General features: G+C 35.7%; 1 protein-coding gene across 1 annotated transcript in view; it reads right to left on the bottom strand.

Moving 5' to 3' along the window:
* Positions 1–13,986: 13,986 nt before the first annotated feature.
* The window catches only part of LOC128985734 (uncharacterized), a 34,944-nt gene continuing 27,315 nt past the window's right edge, over positions 13,987–21,615 (bottom strand). The window contains exon 3 of the mRNA XM_054405550.1: positions 13,987–20,964. Within this exon, the coding sequence (XP_054261525.1) occupies positions 20,753–20,964 (212 nt within the window). The 3' untranslated portion in view covers positions 13,987–20,752. The remainder of the gene's footprint in view (positions 20,965–21,615) is intronic.

The raw sequence follows: 21,615 nt of genomic DNA, 5'->3' as shown, positions 1-21,615 counted from the left end.
TAAAGGCTGTGGACCTGACTCTGTACCACCCTCTGTACTCAGACACTGTAGTAGCATTATTGCTAAGCCTGTCCAGCAGCTATTCAATGAATCTGTGCATCAAGGAATCTTCCCAACTGCCCTCAAGTCCAGCTACATAATTCCTATCCACAAGTCAGGCTCTAAAACCGATGCTAAAAACTACAGACCCATAGCCATTCAACCGGTGCTCGCTAAGGTTTTTGAAAAACTAATTCTAACCAGGGTATCCCCAGTGATAATTCCAGCCTTAAGCCCCTCCCAGCACGGCTTTGTCCCGGGGAAGTCAACCATAACTAACCTTGTCACATTTGAATCCTACGTAATGGCTGCTTTCAAAGAGGGTTTCCAGGTCGATGCTCTGTACCTGGACTTTTCAAAGGCTTTTGACAAGGTTAGCCACAATCATCTCCTTGTTAAACTTGAGTCCTATGGAATCCACGGATCGCTGCTGCAATGGTTCGGAAGCTATCTGAGGAATAGAAAGCTTATTGTAAGATTTACCTCCTCACAATCTTCAGTGATCGATGCTACTTCGGAGGTCCCGCAGGGATCACACTTGGGTCCAATACTTTTTATTGCCTTCATTAATGACATCGTCAGGGGCCTAGGAGTCAACCAGCTATTATTTGCTGATGATATGAAAATATTTACAAAGATTGGGAACAAAGCCGATGAGAGCTCCCTTCAGGACGCCCTAGATGCCGTTGAAGTGTGGTGTAACAAAAATTGCATGGTGCTTAACAAAGAAAAATGTTTTTACATGTCCTTCCATAGAACACGTTCTAGACATAACACAAGTTACACTCTCAGTGGTTGTAGTCTTCAGAGAAAGGATGAAGCCAAGGACCTTGGAATTTTGATGCACTCTTCTTTAAGTTTTACCAACCACATCAACAACATCTCATCCAGAGCAAGCAGGAACTTAGGTCTAATATATAGATCCTCACACTACCTTACAAACCCATCCACGCTAAAGCTGCTTTACTGTGCTTATGTGCGACCCATACTTGAATACGCATCTATTGTATGGTCCCCACACCAGGTAACGGCAGTGTCCACATTGCAGTCAGTACAGAACAGACTATTACGCCTGGTCGGCTTGAGACTTGGGTTCACTTATAGATCTGTACCAATGGATGAGGTATCTTGTCTGCTGAAGTTGGATACACTGGAAACCCGAAGAAAACTCCAGGATATCATCTTTCTCTTCAAACTTGTCAACGGAATAATAGACTGTCCTGAGATACTGGAGGGAATCTATTTTCGCGTTCCTAGTGGCACAAGGTCAACTGAACTCTTTGGTAGAGCCCACCAGTCCACCAATTACGAGAAGAACAGTACCTTGCCCAGAATACAGCGCCACGGCAACACCGTCTCCTCCAGTGTTGACTTCTTCAAAAGCAACCTGGCCAGTTTTAGAAGAGCGGTAAAGCGACGCCTCATCCAATAACGACAGCCCAGATGATACGTGTTGGTAAAGCGAGTTTGTGCGGTTGTGCTTGGCGATGCCTTTAAAGGATCGCATTCGGAATTTGTGGGTGAATGGTGTGCTTGTGTTATAGGTGGCGCCTTTAAAGGGCCACACGCCTGAACAGGCAAATAGTGCGTGAGTGTTTAGCTTATTAATTAATTAATTAATTAATTTATTTATTTATTTTTTTGTTTGTTGTATCTTCAATATCCTTGTTGGTAATAATCATTATTTACACTTGTTTTTTTCCTAGTTTCTTTTCAAAATCACATTCATTAAACTGCATGTTCCTTGTAAATACTAAACAAAGTTGTTCATAATTGCTCTAGTCATAATCTGTTATACTTATTTAAGCTAATATTTATTCTCCCAAACATGCCTGTTTTCCTTGTTATTTATGGTTATTATGTATTACGATCGTCTTTGTTATGTTTTTGCTATAATTTATTGTTGTTAATTACTATATTATTGTTATTTGTTTTGTTGCCTATGTCTAAGTGTTAAAAGTTCACAGTTGTTATTTAATATTAGTCATCTTGAACTGTACAATGTATCTTTAGTACCACATCAAACAAAATGGAATGTCCGTTGAAATAAAAAAAAAAAAAAAAAAAAAAAAAAAAAAAACTAACTACGATGGTGGCTAGTTGCCAAAAAGTGATGTGTCATCCACTTCACTCCATATGAATACAGAGGTCTGTCCACCAAATATACCCTCAGTCTATCTTTAAGTGTATATATTCATTGTATTTTTAAAGGCCCAAAATAGGTTCAATGCCCATCTCACGCATTTCAACTACAGTATGTCGTGTCCTTTATACTTTCTATGATCAGTTGTTAATTGAAAAACAATGAAGTTCAATGTTTACCTGTACAATTTACAGTTTGTCAGCTGGTCATATTGTGTTGTGAAAACCAAGAATTTAATTATGTGAGTTATTTTCACTTAAATTCTTGGTAAGAATTTCACTGGACTTTTTATATTCTGTTAATAAGATCCTTTTGGTCATTAGTGTTTAATCTTTCATTAAAAACTGTAAAGTTTTGTGTTTTAATAAGGAAGATTTACGTATTAGTTTCCATAACCTCAATCTTTCAATTTGTTGTTTGATTTGTGTTTACCTTTGTTACCTTTGTTTCGTTCTTTGAATCAGCTAATACTATGTTGGATCATGACTATGGTATTGACACTGGTGATTCAAAAAACGGTGATGTGATCTGTAATCGTGAAAGTCCAGCGAATGAACAACTTTTTTTGTCGTCCGCTCAAACCAGTGACGTCCAATCGAATACTAATATTGTAACCACGCGTCATGATGGTTTTTGGCAAACTGTCCCGGGTAATACGAACTTGTAAGAGGGGAAATGTTAATCTGAAAACCCGTCATTCTAAAAAACCTCGACAATCGACCTCAAACAATGTGGTTCAAACGGGAAACATGTTTGAAGCCCTTAGTGACTCAAGTGACATGGAAGAAACTGTTATTTCTGACAATAAGGAGAAGGAGATTAAACCTCCACCCATATTCATCCCAAACGTGTCTAATATCAAACAAATGATGACATCAATAGAGTCAGTGATCCATAGACATGAATACACTTACATGTGCATAAACGGTAATAAGGTCAAAATTTGTCCATTATCCATTGACTCATATCGAAAACTAGTTCATAAATTGATTGAGCTAAAAGTTCCGTTTCATACATTAATTTCAAGTACCGGTACCTAAAACAAGACAGGTCTTTCAGAGTGGTCCTGAAGAATATGCATTTCTCAACTGACATAGATGATATCAAATTATCAATTGAGGAAAAAGGCCACAAAGTACGTAATGTATCAAATATAAGGGACTTTAAAACTAAATCACCACTTTCACTGTTCTTTGTGGACTTAGAGCCTAGCCAAAATAACAAAGACATACGGTATATAATATTCAATATTTGTTGAATGCCAAAATCGTGTTTGAACCACCAAGAAAAAGATCAGAAATTGTCCAGTGTAAAAAGTGTCAACAATATGGGCACACAAAGGGTTACTGCTGGTATCCATTTCGCTGTGTGAAATGTGGTCAAAACCATGATACCTTGATTTGTACAAAACCTGTCGCTGAACCACCAAAGTGTGCTTTGTGTGAAGGGAACCATCCAGCGAACTACAAGGGTTGTGCAATTTATCAAGAAATCAAACGTAAAATCAACCCTTCGCAAAAGTGTTTGAAGGAGTCGAGAACTGCAACTGGGTCAGCTCGTGCCGAAGTGTCAAGTAGATCCTTCACTGCTGATAAACCTGATGTTACACATCAAACTTATGCTCAAGCTGCTGCCACTCCTAAATCAGCACCAAAATGTGAGTAGTGAACGATCTAGCGCCAACAATCTTGAGCATACAGTTACCTGTTTTATTGAAAAATTTGAGAAGCTAATATTACAACAAACCCAACAAATAGGTACCCTCATGAACCTACTAACAGCTGTCATTAACGAATTGAAATGAACTCCCTCCTAAGAATATCACTTTGGAATGCTAATGGCTTGGCAAACCACAGCCAAGAACTTAAGTTATTTATCACTCAACAAAAAATAGATGTATGCCTCATTTCTGAAACCCACTTCACTGATAGAAGTTTCTTCAAAATTCCTGGTTATATTGTCTACTTTACTAACCATCCAAATAATAGAGCTCATGGAGGAACTGCTGTACTAGTTCACAAAAAACTAAAACACTATGAGCTTCCTAACATGAAAAATGATTTCTTACAAGCCACGAGTATTGTTGTAAAATGTGGCAATAACGCCTCTCTTACACTCTCGGCGGTCTACTGTCCTCCACCTCATGCAATAAGTAGGGATCAATTTAGAGACTTTTTCTCAACACTTGGTCCAACATTTATTGCGGGTGGGGACTATAATGCTAAGCACACACACTGGGGCTCGAGACTAGACTAGACTGGGGCTCGAGGCTAACTCGGGGTTTACCCCCGAGTTAGCTAGATGGAAAACTGTAGTTCTGATGCTGAAAGATAGGTCTCAGTCGGCAGTTACACCCGATGTCAGGGACCACTTCCATAGATTGTACTTGCAAGCTAAGAGAATGTATAACCGTAAGATTGAGGCAGCCAAAAAGGAGGCCTATGGTAAGTTTATAACCGAGGCCCAAAACCCATGTAAGGCAGCTTGGAGTGTTGTAAACAGTAACCGTACTAGGCCTAGTGTGTTTGCTTGTAAAGCCAGTCCTGATGAGGCAAACAGGTTTTTTATTGATTCTGTGACCAGTATAATGAATGCGATTCCAGCATCTAATATTGACCCTGTTGCATATCTAAGGCCTATGCAATCTGGCAACAGAGTGAGGTTTGGTGAATGGAATTCAGTTACTGAAGCTGATGTTTTGAGTGTAATAAAGGCTTCTAAGGACTCAAGTAGCCTAGATGTCTATGGAATGTCGGTGTCGCTGTTTAAGAAGGTTGCTCCTGTTATAATATCCCCTCTTACTTATGTCATCAACCTCTGTCTTGCCGATGGCTATTTTCCTGATGCGCTAAAGACTTCTAAAACGGTTCCTATCTTCAAAAAAGGAGACCCGGAAGAAATAAGTAGCTATAGGCCAATATCAATACTCCCTGTCTTAAGCAATATAATTGAAAAAATCATGAAAAAACAACTTGTGGAGTTTTTTGAAGGAAATAGCCTTTTGTCCAGCACTCAACATGGTTTCAGGTCAGGGAAATCTACCACCTCAGCAGTTATGGACCTTGTCAAGCAAGTCTCCGACGCTTTTGAAAATAGAGACTCAATTCTTTTAACATTATGTGACTTAACAAAGGCCTTTGACTGTGTTTCGCATAGCCTTTTGTTGGACAAACTTCGTCACTATGGTCTCTGTGGCAAGGCTCTAAGTATGCTAGAGTCCTATTTAAATGGGAGGTTGCAGTGTGTTGCTATTAACGGCTCAACATCGGCTACTCAACTTGTACCCTATGGGGTGCCGCAAGGCTCAGTGCTTGGTCCCCTACTGTTCATATTACACACCAACGATCTTAGTGTTGAGGGGGGAGTGCTAATGTTCGCAGATGACACCACTCTTCTCAGTAGGGGGCAAAATCTTAATGAGTTGATTGCCAACCAGGAACTGGCTTTCGACCAAGCCAAGACATGGTTCCAATGTAATATGTTACAACTGAACGAGTCAAAAACCCAGTTACTACTCTGCAGTCTCAGCGAAATAGAATTTCACAAAGCCGTTGATCCCGTAAAACTGTTGGGTTTCACTCTGGACCGTAAGCTATCCTGGGATAAACACATTGATGTGATCACCAAGAGATTATCCAGAATCTTGTTCCTGCTGCGGAAGCTTCTGAGCCTGCTCGACCGCAAATACCTAATAGTGGTTTATCATGCACTGTTCCATTCTCATATCAGCTATGGACTGCTTCTTTGGGGGCACGCTTCAGAGTGCCACAGACTGCTTTTGCTGCAGAAGGCAGCGGTGAGGATTATCACCTCAAGTGATTACCTAGATCACTGTCGGCCCCTGTTTCGGAGTTTGGGGATACTCACCGTACCATCAAACTACATCTTGGTTTCGCTGGTATATGTTAAGCGACACGAGGCCTCCTTCACCACCAGAAGTGAGATTCATAACCACTACTTAAGAAGCAGATCTAATCTGGACATCCCGAGACGCAGGCTAGTTAAAACTTCAAAGCACTTTCCGGACTTGGCGTTGAAGATGTTCAACAGGCTTCCAACTAAAGTTAGGCTGCTTGAGAAAACCCGGTTTTAGCGTGTCTTGGTGCGGTGGCTGAAGGACATGGCCTTCTACTCAATTGATGAGTTTTTTGCCGATTCACTAACCTCCCTGCTCGCCATTTGTGCTCTGTAAATATTAATGTTAAATGTTTTCATATTCAATTTTATGTATGAAGTGTTGTTTTAATTTTTTAATTTTTATTGACATGAACAATCCAGTTTTCTCTGGTAAAAGTTCACGACGGAAGGTAAAGGTAAAGGTAAAGACTAGTAACTCCAAGAGGCAGAACTCTTTACAGAGCTATAACAGAAATGAATTTGGATTGTGTATCTTCAGGTTTACCTACTTACTGGCCAACTGACCGAAATAAAATAAAATAAAATCGAGAAGGGGGAAATATAAATGGTAACACCAGTTTTAGCGAATTCCGATTTAATTTTTCATTTTGAGGTCCCTAGAGGCCAAAAACACCATCCGTTCAAATTCATATATATATATATTAATAAATTAAATAAATAATTAAACATTTAGTACCCTCTAAGTTATATATATATATGTGTGTGTGTGTGTGTGTGTGTGTGTGTGTGTGTGTCCGTTAGCACGATAACTCGAGCAAAAATGATCCGATTTTAATTAAATTTGGTACAAACGTGTAAACCTACGTTTTTTCAAACGAGTTCGCGATCCAGCATAATCGGACCATGGGAACGGGGGTTAATGGGGGGGGTTTTATGGGGTAAAAATAGGGTTTTCTCATTTTTTACCCTAAAAACAAAACATTTTGCAATTTCTTTTCAAACCGATTTGTAGAGCTTAAAAAAAGAAATAATCCTATTTTGAAGTGCTGTTGTATGCCTAACGGTCACGGAGAAAATTCAAAAATAGTGTAATTTGAAATTCCCATGTTATTCTTATGGAGAAAATGAGAATTGTTTGTAGTTTACTTGTTTATGAATATATATTGATAAAATTTGGCAAATTTGTTTATTTCATCCTATACTATTGACGTATGGTCAAAAATACTTTTCACCTTCTCCGTAGCAGCAAACCTAAGCACTCGTTAAATCTTATGTTATTTAAATAGGGAATAAATATGTCTTATTTATGGAAATATTTTAGTAAAAATGTAATCAGACAAGTTGAAATTCGCTTAGTCTGCAGGTTTGCTGAGGCGGGGGTATTTGAGTCTTGTTATTTATTTCAAGCAACTTATGGCTGAACCACTCGTTTTTACAACCAAAAAATGCATTCTACGTCAGTGTGTACCTAATTAGTTTAGGTACCTCTGCCTCTGGTGACCAGCGTGGTGTCGTCTGCAAATATCAAGGGTTTATTGTTTAAAGACAGGTCGTTAATGACGGCAGTGAAGATGAGGGAGCAAAGAACCGAGCCTTCCCTTGAGAGACTCCGTGGCACGTGCCTTAAACGTTTCACACGAGATGTCGCACCGCTGCGAGACGCATTTTGTTTTCGACCTGCTTGATAGGATAAAATGGGCTGCAGGACCACACCAGTTACACTTTTATTTCTGAGCTTGGAGAAAATAATTTCATGCGATACCACGTAGAATACTTTACTCACACGCTTAGTAGGACTGAGTCATTGGCTTCAAAACATCTACAATTTAGTTGACTAGGCGGATAGCGAGGGCTGTTGTGATGGATCGTCCTTTCCGAAAGCCATGTTTGGCATCTGTAGGCTACGTCTCAAAATACTCTATCAGTTAAAACAAATTGCAGACTCTTACTTTGGAGAGAGCAGGCAGCATGGCAATTGTAAGTTAAGCATGGTAATTAAGTTTAGCCAGCAGTGAGATGCCACGTTTCATAAAGACTGGGATGGCCCTGCAGTCTTCAGTGCGTCAGGGAAACAGCCTTTTCTCAAACAGGGGTTCGTCATATTCGTGAGAGGATCCAAGATGAACATCGGTCTTACGGGCACGGTGGGCAAATCCAGGATGGCCGTTAGCTCCAAGGACTGTCAGGAGCTCTTTGTTATGTTGCCAATGGGGGACTTTTTAAATCTAGTCATATATCCAAATGATTTGTGCCTGCCATTTATACAGCAAATCATCAATGCATCGGAAGACTTTAGTTAAATAATTATGGACTTCCAGCTCCAGCTGTATTAAATATTTATTTAACATTGAGTATGTAGGCTAAGTATGACCGAGATGAATTGAGCAGTTTTGTCGCACAGAACTTTGGCGGAAACCGTTTTGGTTTTATGATCCTGTTATCTCTAGTAAGACTCTAGGAGCCTACTGTATAGGCCTACACAGATTCCAGCAAACAGAATGATAATTTTCCTTGACACCTCTGGAGGAACCAGTATAAAATGATCGTAAACCTAAATTAGTTTAGCTGGTAAGGATATATGATACCAATTAAATGCTTCCCATCCAGGATATGTGTTGTGGCCGACAACAAATTTCCTCTAATTTACTGCCAATAATATAAGAGTCCATCGACTAATGACAAGGGGCCCATCTATTCTATATACAGGGTGGGGCAGGGAAGTATCCCTAATTTTAAAGGTAAATTAAAAGACAACCAAAAATGTTAGAGCCAAACTTTTTATTGAGATTAAAAGGTTACATCTGGGAGTTTATTTTAATATAACTTTACTTGGTTTTAAACAGCATATCCTGCAAGTTGTGTTCCTAATCTTAAATGCATTACTGTATTCTGGTTCTGGAGTTCATAATAACTTTATGAAGCATTTGTTGTGGAAAGAGGCAACATTCAAGGTGAATTGCATCCTTCAAGGCATCTAGGGTCTTTCCTTGAACTACCCTAGGCTTAGCATCACTCCAATAGAGCACATTCTGCTTATTTACCCGCTCCAGGAATATGGAAGTGTGCCTCGTCACTAAACAAAACCCGAGCAGCATGAGGTAGTCCCGCAATTAAGATTTCACATGCCTGCATTCGTTGTTGCCAGTCCCTTTGTGTGAGTTCATGAGCAACTACCATCTTGTATAGATGGAGGTGTAAGTGCTCATGGAGAATACGGGGCACAGCACGATTAGACAACGCCAGCGCGGATGCATGCTTACAAGGAGAACTTTGAGGAGACTGCAAAATCGATCTTCTGACAAGGTCAATGTTTTCAGGACTCCGGACCGTTCTTTGAGCTCCAAATATCCTTCGCAATACACCACCACATACACGAAAGTAATTCACCAACACCAAATTGTAACAGCTTTGCGACAGGCCACCCGATAACCCGACAGCCAATGGTAGCTGCACAGCAACAATAGACAGATTTTAGAAAAAAATACATCTCCAGTGCAAAAGCACATTGGTCACTCGAACAAGCCATATCTACTACTGATAGTGATATTTTAGAAATTCCCAAATCAAAAGCTTCATTTGAGCCTAACCCCATTCCTCCAGCACACCCCCACTACTCACAGTACCATCTTAAAAGTAGGGATATTTCCCTGCCCCACCCTGTATAATTCAGTTTTAAAAATCTTTGTACAACTAAATCTAGAGTTCTACTGGACCGATTTTATTAATTAATGGGTCGTTGGAAAGCTTAAGTCGTGTAGATTTGCAAATAATTATGAAAGTTTGTTTTTGTTATGATTTATGGTGATAAATTAAAGAAAACGTGTTTTCCATAAGAAATACGTTGGAAACGGTGTTTTTCACATTTTTTATTTTGGCGCGTCTTTTAGCTGCCATTTTTTAATTTTTCCAAGAAGTGCATGTTATCAATTCGTAGAAAATTTTATTCTCTTTGAGAATATCACCTTCCACTTTCGTCGATTTCCTCACCATTTAAAAGTTATTTGCAAAAAAGCTAAGCAGCCTCCGAATTTATAGTAATGAGAAAATATTGAGTTTGGGATATTTTTGTTAAAGATTGTACAACTAAATCTAGACTTCTACTGGACCGATTTTGTCAATTAATGGGTCATTAGAAAGCCTAATCCATGTCAATTTGCAAATAATTAAATAAAATTGTGATTTATTAAATAAAAATGTGATGAAAAATTAAAAATAACAAAAATACATAAAAAACTGGGTTTTTCAAGTTTCTATTTTCAAGATTCTATTTGTAGCCAGCTTTTGGCTGCCTTTATTAAGTATTTTCAAGAATTGCATAGTAGTTATTTGTAGTAAATTTTATTTTCTTTCAGAATATATCATTCACTTTGGTCGATTTCCCCTCCATTTAAAAGATATTGGCAATAATCTAAGTGATCTTCAAATTTATAGTGGTGAGAAAATACTGAATTAGATATATTTTTGTTAAACTTTGTACAACTAAATCTAGACTTCTACCGGACCGATTTTGTTACTTAATGGGTCGTTGGAAAGCCTAATTTGTGTAGATTTGCAAATAATTATGAAAGTTTGATTTTATTAGGTTTTTAAGGTAAAAAATAAAAAATAAAAATAATACATTTAAAACTCCTTTTATTCCAGATTTATATTTTCAATTTTATATTTGTAGCCAACTTTTGGCTGCCTTTATTGAGTATATTCAGGAAATTCATATTAGTAATTTGTAGGAAATTTTATTCTCTTTCAGAATATCACCTTCCACTCTGGTCGATTTCCTCGCCGTTTCAAAGTTATTTGCAAAAACGTTAAGCAACCTCCAGGTTTATAACATGCTGAATTAACGATGTTGTTGTTAAACTTTGTACTATTAAATCTACAGTTCTACTGAACCGATTTTATTAATTAATATGTCATTAGGTAGCCTAATTTGTGAAGATTTGCAAATAATTATGAAAGTACTGTTGAGGTTGCAAAAAAGATCGTTTGGCTATAAATCGATGATAAATAACTCAATTTTTTTAACAATTTGTGTTGGTCGTGATTTAGCTGCGTGCTTTAATGAAATGGAAGCTGGTGAAGAAGAGAAGAATTTGTCAACAAGAAATTGTCTGTGATGCCCTTAACCTGTATTTATATTTTTCAATGTCTGTTATATGTTAAAAACAACTGTGATATTTTACTTTGTAATAAGGATGTGCACAAGTATGCCACAAGGAATTGTAATAATTTAAGAATAGATCAGTGCCTTTATGCCATCACTCAAGCTAGCTTCAAATATACCGCTACCAAATTGTACAACAAGTTACCAGTTAAAGTTAAAAAGTTACCATTACATGTTTTTAAAGTAGCCATCAAGAGAATTCTTCTAAAAAACTGTTTTTATAAAATAGAAGATTATTTTGCCTCAACCTTAGATTAGTTTTAAGTTGTATTATATTGTTGACGCAGCCTATACACTATTGTACTTTTCACAATTTGTGTCTATGGAATAAAGATGATTTGATTTGATTTGATTTGGTATTTCACTTAAGGTTTTTAGACCAAAATGTATCATGTAATTAGAACTGCTGGATTACATCTTTAATTGAAGAGAAACAAATTCTTTCGTCGAGTAATACATTAGATGAATTAATGATGATGCTTGATGACAAATATGTGCTTGCATAGCTTTATTTAAAGACCAAAATTATGAAAATCGGGCAGGTAGAAGAGCCCTCCTTTAAACCATTGAAAAGGAAAAAAACCTGCGAAACATTGAACTCGAAAAAAACAAATTTAACTCCCATAAGAAATGTTCAGGGAGGCAGTTTGTGCATAACTCAAAATATACGTCAAAATAAATGCCGATGCTTGATGGCAAATCTGCGGTACGTTTAAGGTACCTTTAGTTTAAGGCAAAAATTATGAAAATCGGTTGGGTAGAAGAGCTAACGAGACTCGGAAAAGAAAAACCATTTATTTTTATAGATGGCAATAATAAGTTTACCAGTATGCATAATGTAATCATAAATCTAATGGGAATTACAAGTTACAGCTTGTAACTTGTTAGTTTATTATGAAATGGGCCCCAGGATTACAATGAATTCGCCAATACCTACCCGTTGTAGGTTGGAGCAATTCAGGAGTCTCACACTACAGGCTGGCTACCTGTGTGCGTAAAAGTATTTTCCCTCCTCTCCCTTAAAAAAAACTGGAATGGATCACTGTGGACTCCCATATCTCTTGATTCCAGTTAACCTTGTAAACATCGCAAGCTACCCTTCTCATTGATAGTAGTACTCCAATCCTGGAGTAGATGGAATGAACATGGACAGTGGCTAGCTCTGTAACAGAGCAATCTTGTCCCAATATAAGAACAGGTTGTTTAATTTATCAAAAAACCAGTAATCAACAGAGAAGAACAACTTTTAACACAGGCCTCAGGCAGATCGACAGAATCCATTAACTCTACCTACCTACACTACCTACGTTACGTTGTTACGTAGTTCCTAGACTCTGTCACAGATGCTGGATTGCCTGCTTCCTAGACAATACTAAAAGTTGGAGCCCAAATAAAATTCTTTTTCCTACAGTTACCTAACAATGTACATGTTCTCTCACTGATTTGAGAAAGCAAAGTGGCTAATTCGCTCATCAGTGAGTCTCACTCTAATTACTTTGTCTCACTCCAGATTTGCAACGTGAAGGCACGAAATAGTGAGCGCGTAACACGCAGGCAACGTCATATGCGCGCTAAATGCGTTGGCAGCACTGGCTGTAAATCAGCTGGTCAGCTGTTGTACTGTTGTATTTGTCTCTTCACATTAAATGTTTTATTAAAAGTTCACTTCTGTGTAAAAATAGGTTATGTTTCTTCACAAATTTATTTGTTTTATGGTAACTGTAGGAAAAGTATAATGTGCAACTCGAGTTCAAAGTACAATTGCCTCACTCGAGAAACCATTCCTCTCGAGTGAGTCAATTGCTCACTTTTCTCACTAGTTGCACAAATAACTATTGTGTTATTTACATCCACCAAAACCCTACATCCACCTAAGCAATGGAACTTGTCTTTTAATTGTTTTCCCCAGGTATGTCGTCAAAGCAGAAGGGATGCGGAGCAGGGAATGTGATATTTTACCCTCAAATACTACCATAAATAGAATATAGGTGAGCTGTAATTAATTAGATAAACTCAATTAAATGTTTTATTTAATACCCAGCAACTATCAATTTTTTCTGGTCACTGTATGATTAGCTACCGTATGACCATTACGGTACAGTCATGGTACCGTATATTGAACGGTACCGTCAAATCACGGCACAGGGTCAGATCAAGGCAACACTGTGTAGCCTGGCCAGACAGTGTTTACAGCTGGTGTTGAACTGAACAGATAAGGGAGTTAGGCCTACTCCCTGCTCGAACAGCGGAACAGATGTAGAAAACTATTTTCAGTCAAAAATCTATTTCCGCTAAACCAAACCCTTGGGAATAAGAATAAAAAACTGAACAAATAAGTCCTAAGTTTTAGCATTGTTAGGTAAAGAGATACCTCGTTCTACTTGTTCAGGGTACCTCAACTTCGATATTTGATCCATTCCATTTGGTTAGTATATTTGGATAGTTATAGTCTGATAGTTTTTTTAATTAATTCCTTAAAATTAATTCTTCTTATCTTAATTTATTTGATATTATAATTCCACATGTTTGTTATAACCTATAAGTCTAAATGTGGGAATAAGTGGAACATCTTATGCTCCAGGCTCCCTCCTCCATTCCCAACTTAGGCTGGTCCAACAGAGCACAACAGAGCCAATAATCAGCTCTGACCCCACAGAACCTTTCCTTGTTTTCTTAGTTTTGCCAATGAATACAAAAATTGGTTTTACTACTTAGCTTACTCTCAGCAACTAAGCTTTTGAGGCTGTAGGTCTGCATTCTTGGGGAATAGTAAATTAAACACATATTACAAATTATATAATCAACCTTTGTCAAATATATTTAATTTAAATAAAAGTGAGTCAACAAACCTTTATGTGATGCAATTAACTTAACAGCACTGCAGATAAAATTTTAAAATAACAACACTAAGTTCAAAAAGCTAATACAATAGATACAACACTAGTCTGCAGGTACTGTAACTATACATGGAACAAGTGAGTTAGTGGTAGAAATACTCTACTATTGATTGGATTTTATTCTTTCCTACAATAATCTAAAAAGCTTAAGATAAGGAAACTACAGTCATACAAACATCATTTTTAACAATGCCTGAATGTAATATATGTGAATGGGCATTAAGTTAAAATGTATCTTTATTCATGTTTTATGATGCCTTTGCCTTCAATCTTTCAATCTACAATATTGAAAATGTTTGTGTGGCTGTGGCTAGAAATTGAACTGTCCACATTTTTATTTATATGTAATTAGCTATCCTGTCTTTGACTGATAGCTAAAAAAGTATGCAGCTTAAAGTAGCTTGGAGTTGTAAAAACAGTCCAATAAATAGCATGAACCGAAGTATCACTCGGATTTCTGAGATAAGTACTGTATTTGCATGTGACGCACTATGGGCCGAGTCCGAGAGATATTTGCGCCTCCCTCTCTCCCCTTCCTTGAGGGAAAAATTGTTCTCTTCCTTGTAACCCCAACAAACCGTAAAACTTAGAAACCTCTTGCGCCCCTAGGGCCGGTAAGCAGCCCTCTATGTAAAATACCAGATCAGCTGATTTATGACTATTCTCTCTCTCTCTCTTTCGAATATTAGCTCCCTTTTTGCTTGCGAGTGATGCTCATGCAGACAATTTTAGCAACCTGTAGAAACGTGTATTTAAATGAAAATAGTACCTATTATCATTGCCTATACACTATTATTTTTTAGACTGTGACCCAACTCTAAAGTTTAGCAATAAATCAACTTGGCTGACAAAATTAACTCCGATACTATCATAAATAAAAGTGCAATTTGCCAGCACTTGTAAACTATCTAGTTTCTTTTTGTTTCTATTGGTGGCACACCAGCATTTAGGATGATGGAAAATCTATTTTTTTAAATACCGTATTGGGTTTCTAAGCAAGCATTCCTCCTTTATAGTCATATCATTACACAAAACACAAATCCTCCACCCTGCACTTTACCAAATAGGCCCATATTTTCAGTCAAAGTGTAAGTAAAAACCTGATAGTTTCTCTCTACTTTTCAATACATATATATAGTTCGTTAGTGTTTAAACGCTATATAATTAGTTGTTTCTGGTTGTTTAAACATGCAAATTTCCAAATGTTTAAGAATATAATCTTCTGTTATTGCTTATATAAAACTGTAGTAAATTTGCTTTGAGCTGTTTTTTTTGTTTTTTTTTACTTTTGCAGGCTAAGGAAAATCTTAAAGGAATATTAAGACATAGCTTAAATTAATTATCTACCAAATTTATTGCTTGGATACTTTTAGAATAGTTAAACAAATTTCATTCAAATCAATAAAATTTAACCAGCTTCACTTAAGTGTACACATATCAGTACTTTATTTTAAAGTAATCTAAGGCAATAAATACAAGCTATAAATGTAAAGCTGATGAAATGGATCTTATTAATAATTAATAGGATGTCCTTTATTTTACAGTACTAATGCAACATGATATAAATACATTTACACTTTTACAGTAAACAAAGATTAAAATCTAAACATATAAAAGAAAATTGATGCCATGAACCAATGAAAAACGGTAAGAAACCGGTAAGAAACACAGGTCTCATGATCACACGCTTTAAACATTTACACGGTTGTGCTACAAACTTGTGGTTTTGTAAAGGCAGAAATTTATTATTGTATTAGCTTGGCTATAGTAATTGTTAAAATCAAAAAGAGGTAGCAAAGTCTATGAAGTATTGATGATTTCCACTCTACTAAAACAACTGGTATATTATACTTTTTAATGGTGAGTAGTCTGGTTTACTTTTAACAAATAAATTGTGTAAAGGCCTAATAATAATAATAAAAAAAAACACTTCCAGAGTACATATGTAAAGGAACTATTTTATAGGATTGCCTGCAAGGAGATGAGGCTTCATGTTCATGTAACCTTACTAACAGCCCAGTCGCCCAGTGCCCAAACAGTATAAACATGAGATCTGTTTATCTTAACATTTAGAATTTATCAGTATAGCTTATAAGTTTACAACCTAATGTCACCAATATTAATTGATATAAATTAATTTTGATTATCTCAAAATTCTCTCTGGGAGCACAAAACTTGAGATTCGTAACAACAAATTTTCTTGCAATATAATTCAAACTATTCACTATACAGATACTTTGAACGGGGTAGAGGTTGAAGAGAATTAAGTGTTTCTTGATTTAAACCTACTTTAAGAATAGTAACAGAACATAGTACCCATGGAAGTTTTAAAATTATAAGAATAAGAATGTTCTATAGGTATTTTGTTTATCAGAATTTTTTCACGTGGATTGTTTTGTGCTCCATAATGTAACTGTATATCAATTAATTATTAGGACTAACACTGATAACATCAAAATAAAGTCACATTTACCGTAATGTATCACATCGTCATTAATGTTGTCATTGGTGTTTTATTGAAATGTACAAAACTGTTGATATGATGGGGGATCACAGGGGTCGTAAGTAATAAAACATACAAAGTTTTCCTAGCAAAGCAATGTTAAACCTACAAATGGCAAAAGTTTGTACAAGTAATAAATATAATAATTACCAAGCACATGTCCACAATGGCAGACAGAAAAACTAAGCCAGTATCAAGGGAAATTCTGACACTAAAATTTTTACACTAGGTTTTTGGAGTAACAAAAAAATCATTTTTAGTAGGAATTGCAAAGACACAAATACACCACATTGGTTGTCAAGCTTCTTAAACTACCTAAACAATAAAGGAAATACAATTTAACTACTGTAGCTGATATAGCTGACACTCTGATAAAAGTTTGATTTATTGTCGGTAATAATAAAACCATACTATCTTATGCTTTGACCCAGTGAGCTACGGAGTACAAATAGTCAGATTTAGTTATCTTTGGTCACAACATTGCTATTAATTGCTGCGGAAACAGTTGTGAGGAACACTTGTCACAAAAATAACTTGACTCGGTATAACTTTAAAAACTGAACAAATCATAGCACAAAATTGAGTGATAGGTTACTTTTGACTTGGCTACATGCACCCTGCAGCTGATAAAAGTCCAAAATCAAACCATAGAGATCAAATTTATCTAAAAGAAGTGTAATAAGTGTCAATTTGTGGTCCTTCTAAACAATTATGAATGTTATAACCTAATTTTAGAGTTTCTCCTTGGTTTTACTTAGCCAATCAATAATAAATGTTCAATGGGAAATAGAGTGTAATTCATCTTGGGTCTCTCGGAATTCTGAATTCTGATTGTCTACTTTAACAGTAATTAATCCCATGTTCATATTACCAATTACTCTACCCCTTTCACTGGGATTCCTCTAACCAATGGCTATTTATCAATTCATCCTAGTTTAGTGAAATTAAATTACCATTTGATTTTTTTTTTTATTGAAACTGAGGTGCAAATTCAGTTTTCCGTTAAAGCAGTTTTTTTTAATTCCTCTAGCAATAGGTGGTAGTGATCCCCACATTGAGAGAAACCCAATGAGGCCAAAGTATTTATTATTATACTACTACTAGATATTTTTTTTTAATCCCTAGAAATAAATCCTGAATACTGGGTACTTAACTATGAGCAAACTAGTAATCTTAAATAAATTCTTTATTTTAAATTATCAACTAGCCACTTAAAATAGTCTTACTCTGATCTGTGGTAAATTTAGTGATTTTTATTTAGAAATAACACCTATTTTTAGGATTAAAACTGAAAATTCACATTACAAGAGGAAGAGTTGAAAATTGTTAACTTTTTAAAATGATTATAAGTTAATTTAATTAAATAAATAAATAGAGACTACTTTTAATATACTAAGAATAATTAAAACACGGTACGGTCATGAAACAACTGTTAGATTATTATTCATCACTTGTTAGCATTGAAACACAACTACTTTATGAGTAATATTAATTACAACTAATTCAAGCTATGGATGGAATTATTAAACATTTACAACAAAGTTAAAACTTAACTTACAAAAGCCTACTTACAAAGTTATTATACAAAATTATAGTAGCAAATACAATATTTTTTGTAAAATTCATCTATCATACCTAGGACCTCAACCATTTCGATGTGTTAGAAAGAACAAAAAAACTGTTGTAAGAACATTACAATTGAGAAATATAAGATGTACAGTAGTGATAAACCCAATTAATGATTGTTTGTCATTACTCTAAAATACCAGTGTGAATGTGATATATGGTTGTTCACTTTTCCAAATATATCATCTTAGTTTTATGCATTGTAAAAAATATGAAATTTGTTACTTATTTGAAACAGAACGTGAAATCTTTTATTTTATTTTTTACATGGTTATTCGTTGTTAACCAATTTTGTGAAAATTTGAAAAGAAAACTATTTTGGAAGTTGGAAGAAAAATCTGTATTAGAGCATCAAGCATTGCTGTTGATATTAAAATTTACAGTATTAAACCATTAAAAAAACTCATATGACATATCAGTAAACCTATAAGGTAGAAGGACTGTAGTGGCCACTGTGTTGTCTTCTTTTATATTAATAAAAGTGGTTCTTAGTTACTAGTAATGATAACTTTAAATTCTATTCTTACTCTAGTCTAGATTAGAGGGTGAGTTCATGTATTAAGTAGAAATTAACCACATTGTCTCATTGTCATTGAGGGAGGGATTTTTAATAATGGTGTGGTGCTATTTTTATGTATTTTTTGGATTTGTAACTATAGAGTTTTTATAAAAATTTTAGAGTTTGCGATAGGTCCTGAGGTTGAAAATTATACAAAAATGATTGAATAATAGGCTACATAGGTCCTAGAATGCTATTAACATTGATAATGAATGTAGGTAATCTAAAGTCAATGCAATAAATTAACTTCCTAAAGGTTAGGTATTAAATACAAACAGAGTGGAAGCATGTGGGTTTTTGAAAGCCAAATTGCCCTGAATGTTTCTATAAAGCAGCCTCATTAAAATAAAAAAGCAATTTGTATAATACACTTAGTTTAACAACAAAAACAATATTTATCATCAACATAAGATGTTTTAAAACGTCTTTCTTAGGTACATAGATAAAAACCGTTAACATTGCCATAAAGACTCTCAACACCTGGGGAGTAGAGGAAATGTGTAAGTGGTGACGTAGGTACTGTGACTGTGTCACTAAATTTGAGGTAAAAATAAAGTCAATTCTACTTGCTTGATTTATACCACTCACTCATAGGCTTTACATAGTCATATCTCCACCTTTTTAAGTGAGTTCTTAAATTAGTTTGTCCGTCCCGTCTACAGCTTACACTTTATGATATGCAACAACATTCTCCAGAAATGGTTTTGTTTCATTTCAGAGTCTTCGTGTCAATGTTACTGATTTAACTGTCTTCTAAAATTACGATAATTATAATTAACACTCAAAATATGTCAGTTATTTAAAATATCGCAAAATTAATCTGTTGGTAGTAACCATAAAGCACAATATCATTTTTAGCTCGTACACATTCATTCCCACAAACACTAACATACAAACGCACACAACACAAGTATAGAACTGACAATAACACTCTTACAACTAGGATTGAAAAAATATATACAGTTGTGTTAGTGTAGGAAAATAGCAGAGGTATGGCAAGGCATCTCATCTATGAGTAGTTTCTCAGCTACTCAGGTAACACTCAAATGCTTTAAAACATTTCTGTGGACTGATAGTTTTCATTAGTTTTATATTTACCAATATCTTGTGTTTTTTTAAACTACTTGTAGCAAGGATCTTTACAAAACTGAAGGTATGTTAAAGTATTATTTGATATTACATTACTTTAAACACTCTGTTAAAATATCACTCAATAGTGTTCCTATTGAGAATGTGAACAATTACAATTTAAAATTAACTCACTTTCTAGATCTACATATTCTTGGAGTTTTTCTTTGGTTGACAACTAAAGTAATTGTATACTCAATTCATTTGTTCATACTTGACCTCCATTTGGTTGTTGAGGAAAGGATAAATAACAAATGAACAAGTGAAAATAACACTCATTATCAACAATGGCAGTGATTAAATAGGCAAAAACCCAAACAATAAACCAAAATTTGATGGATATAAGCATGAAATATAGTTTCATGATGTTTTGACCTTCTTCTCAAATGGATTTTCATACTATCTCAGGTGGGGTTTTACTGGCACGTTAGGTATGTGCTAAAAACTAATAACTTCCTGCAAAAAGACAACTGATGATTTTGCCAAACCACCTGACTTAAAATTTATTTTACATTTAAACATATTCTTGCATCATAAAGCAACAACTTTTGACTAAAAAATGCTAAAACTGTTAAAACTATTGCACATCTATATTTTGATATACCTACTGTAGAGGATTTTTGAGGTACTCTTTGTTTAATATCTACAACAAATTGCCTACAGTGTATTTTAAAGGAGGTTTAACAAAAAAGAGCAATGAACTCAAAGTATAAAATCATTTCGTAATTCTAGGTGACCTGAACTAGAAGCAAGCCGGTGTTACGACTATCATCCACACGCCTTGAGATCAGATCGGTCAACAGTAATAAGCGAACCAGTGTTAACAGGAATGGAGCTGTTATAACACGCTGGCCCCAATAGCAGACATGGCCAGCACCATGAGCAGTCCGGGTGCTATTGTCGTGGAGGCAGGATTGCAGATGTCACCCTTGCAGGCGCAATACAGCATCTGCACATCGTGGGTCCCCGACCTCCTCACGCAGGACTTCTCTTCTCTGTCGGGGTCCTCTATGAATCCACAGCTACGCACAACTCGGATCTTGCCATATACTGCAACAGTCAAGGAGTAAGATCTATTTGAAATGTTGAAACTATATTTATTTGAGTGGTTGGCTATCTACTTTTTTGTTTGCTTGAACAACATTCTCTAGTTACAGTAGGTGGACACAGATACTAAGGGGCATTAAACAGGTGACGCACTCATATTTGATCGATGAATAATCCCTTACTACCTTGTTTGAGGTTTGAAGTAAGACAGCACATTGTTAAGAGCCTTTACACACCTAGGTTGAATAGAAAGAGAACTAATGCAAAATAATGGATTCAATTAACTAACTGCTTGCTTGACCAAGCTTATGGTTTTCTAGAACCAAGTTTGGTATCCAAATGCTAGACGAGGGACTAAGATGCATGCAGTTAAGTTTTCTAAACTATCCTAGTTATAGCTTGCAAAAATATGTTGAAAGTGACGCTTTGCAGCCTTTGCAGCTAAAGACAGTTGACAAACTGAATTTGGAATTGAAATAGAACATCTAGTCCCTCTTCCATAGAATTGTTGTGATTTACATGTTTTTTTTTTTAATTGGCGCTATAAATTTTTGGCGCTCTGGGCTATAGCCCAGTCAGTCCATACACAAAGTGGGGCATGTTTAGAGATTACTAAACAGAGACCCTTCACCTTATTGAATAAACTATATTACT

The sequence above is a fragment of the Macrosteles quadrilineatus genome, unplaced genomic scaffold, assembly GCF_028750875.1.
Source record: "Macrosteles quadrilineatus isolate MER2022 unplaced genomic scaffold, UCM_ALF_1.0 Scaffold_2__2_contigs__length_208266976, whole genome shotgun sequence".
Taxonomy (NCBI): Eukaryota; Metazoa; Arthropoda; class Insecta; order Hemiptera; family Cicadellidae; genus Macrosteles; species Macrosteles quadrilineatus.
The sequence above is the reverse complement of the archived record's forward strand: the minus strand, read 5'-3'. Positions and strand labels throughout refer to the sequence as shown.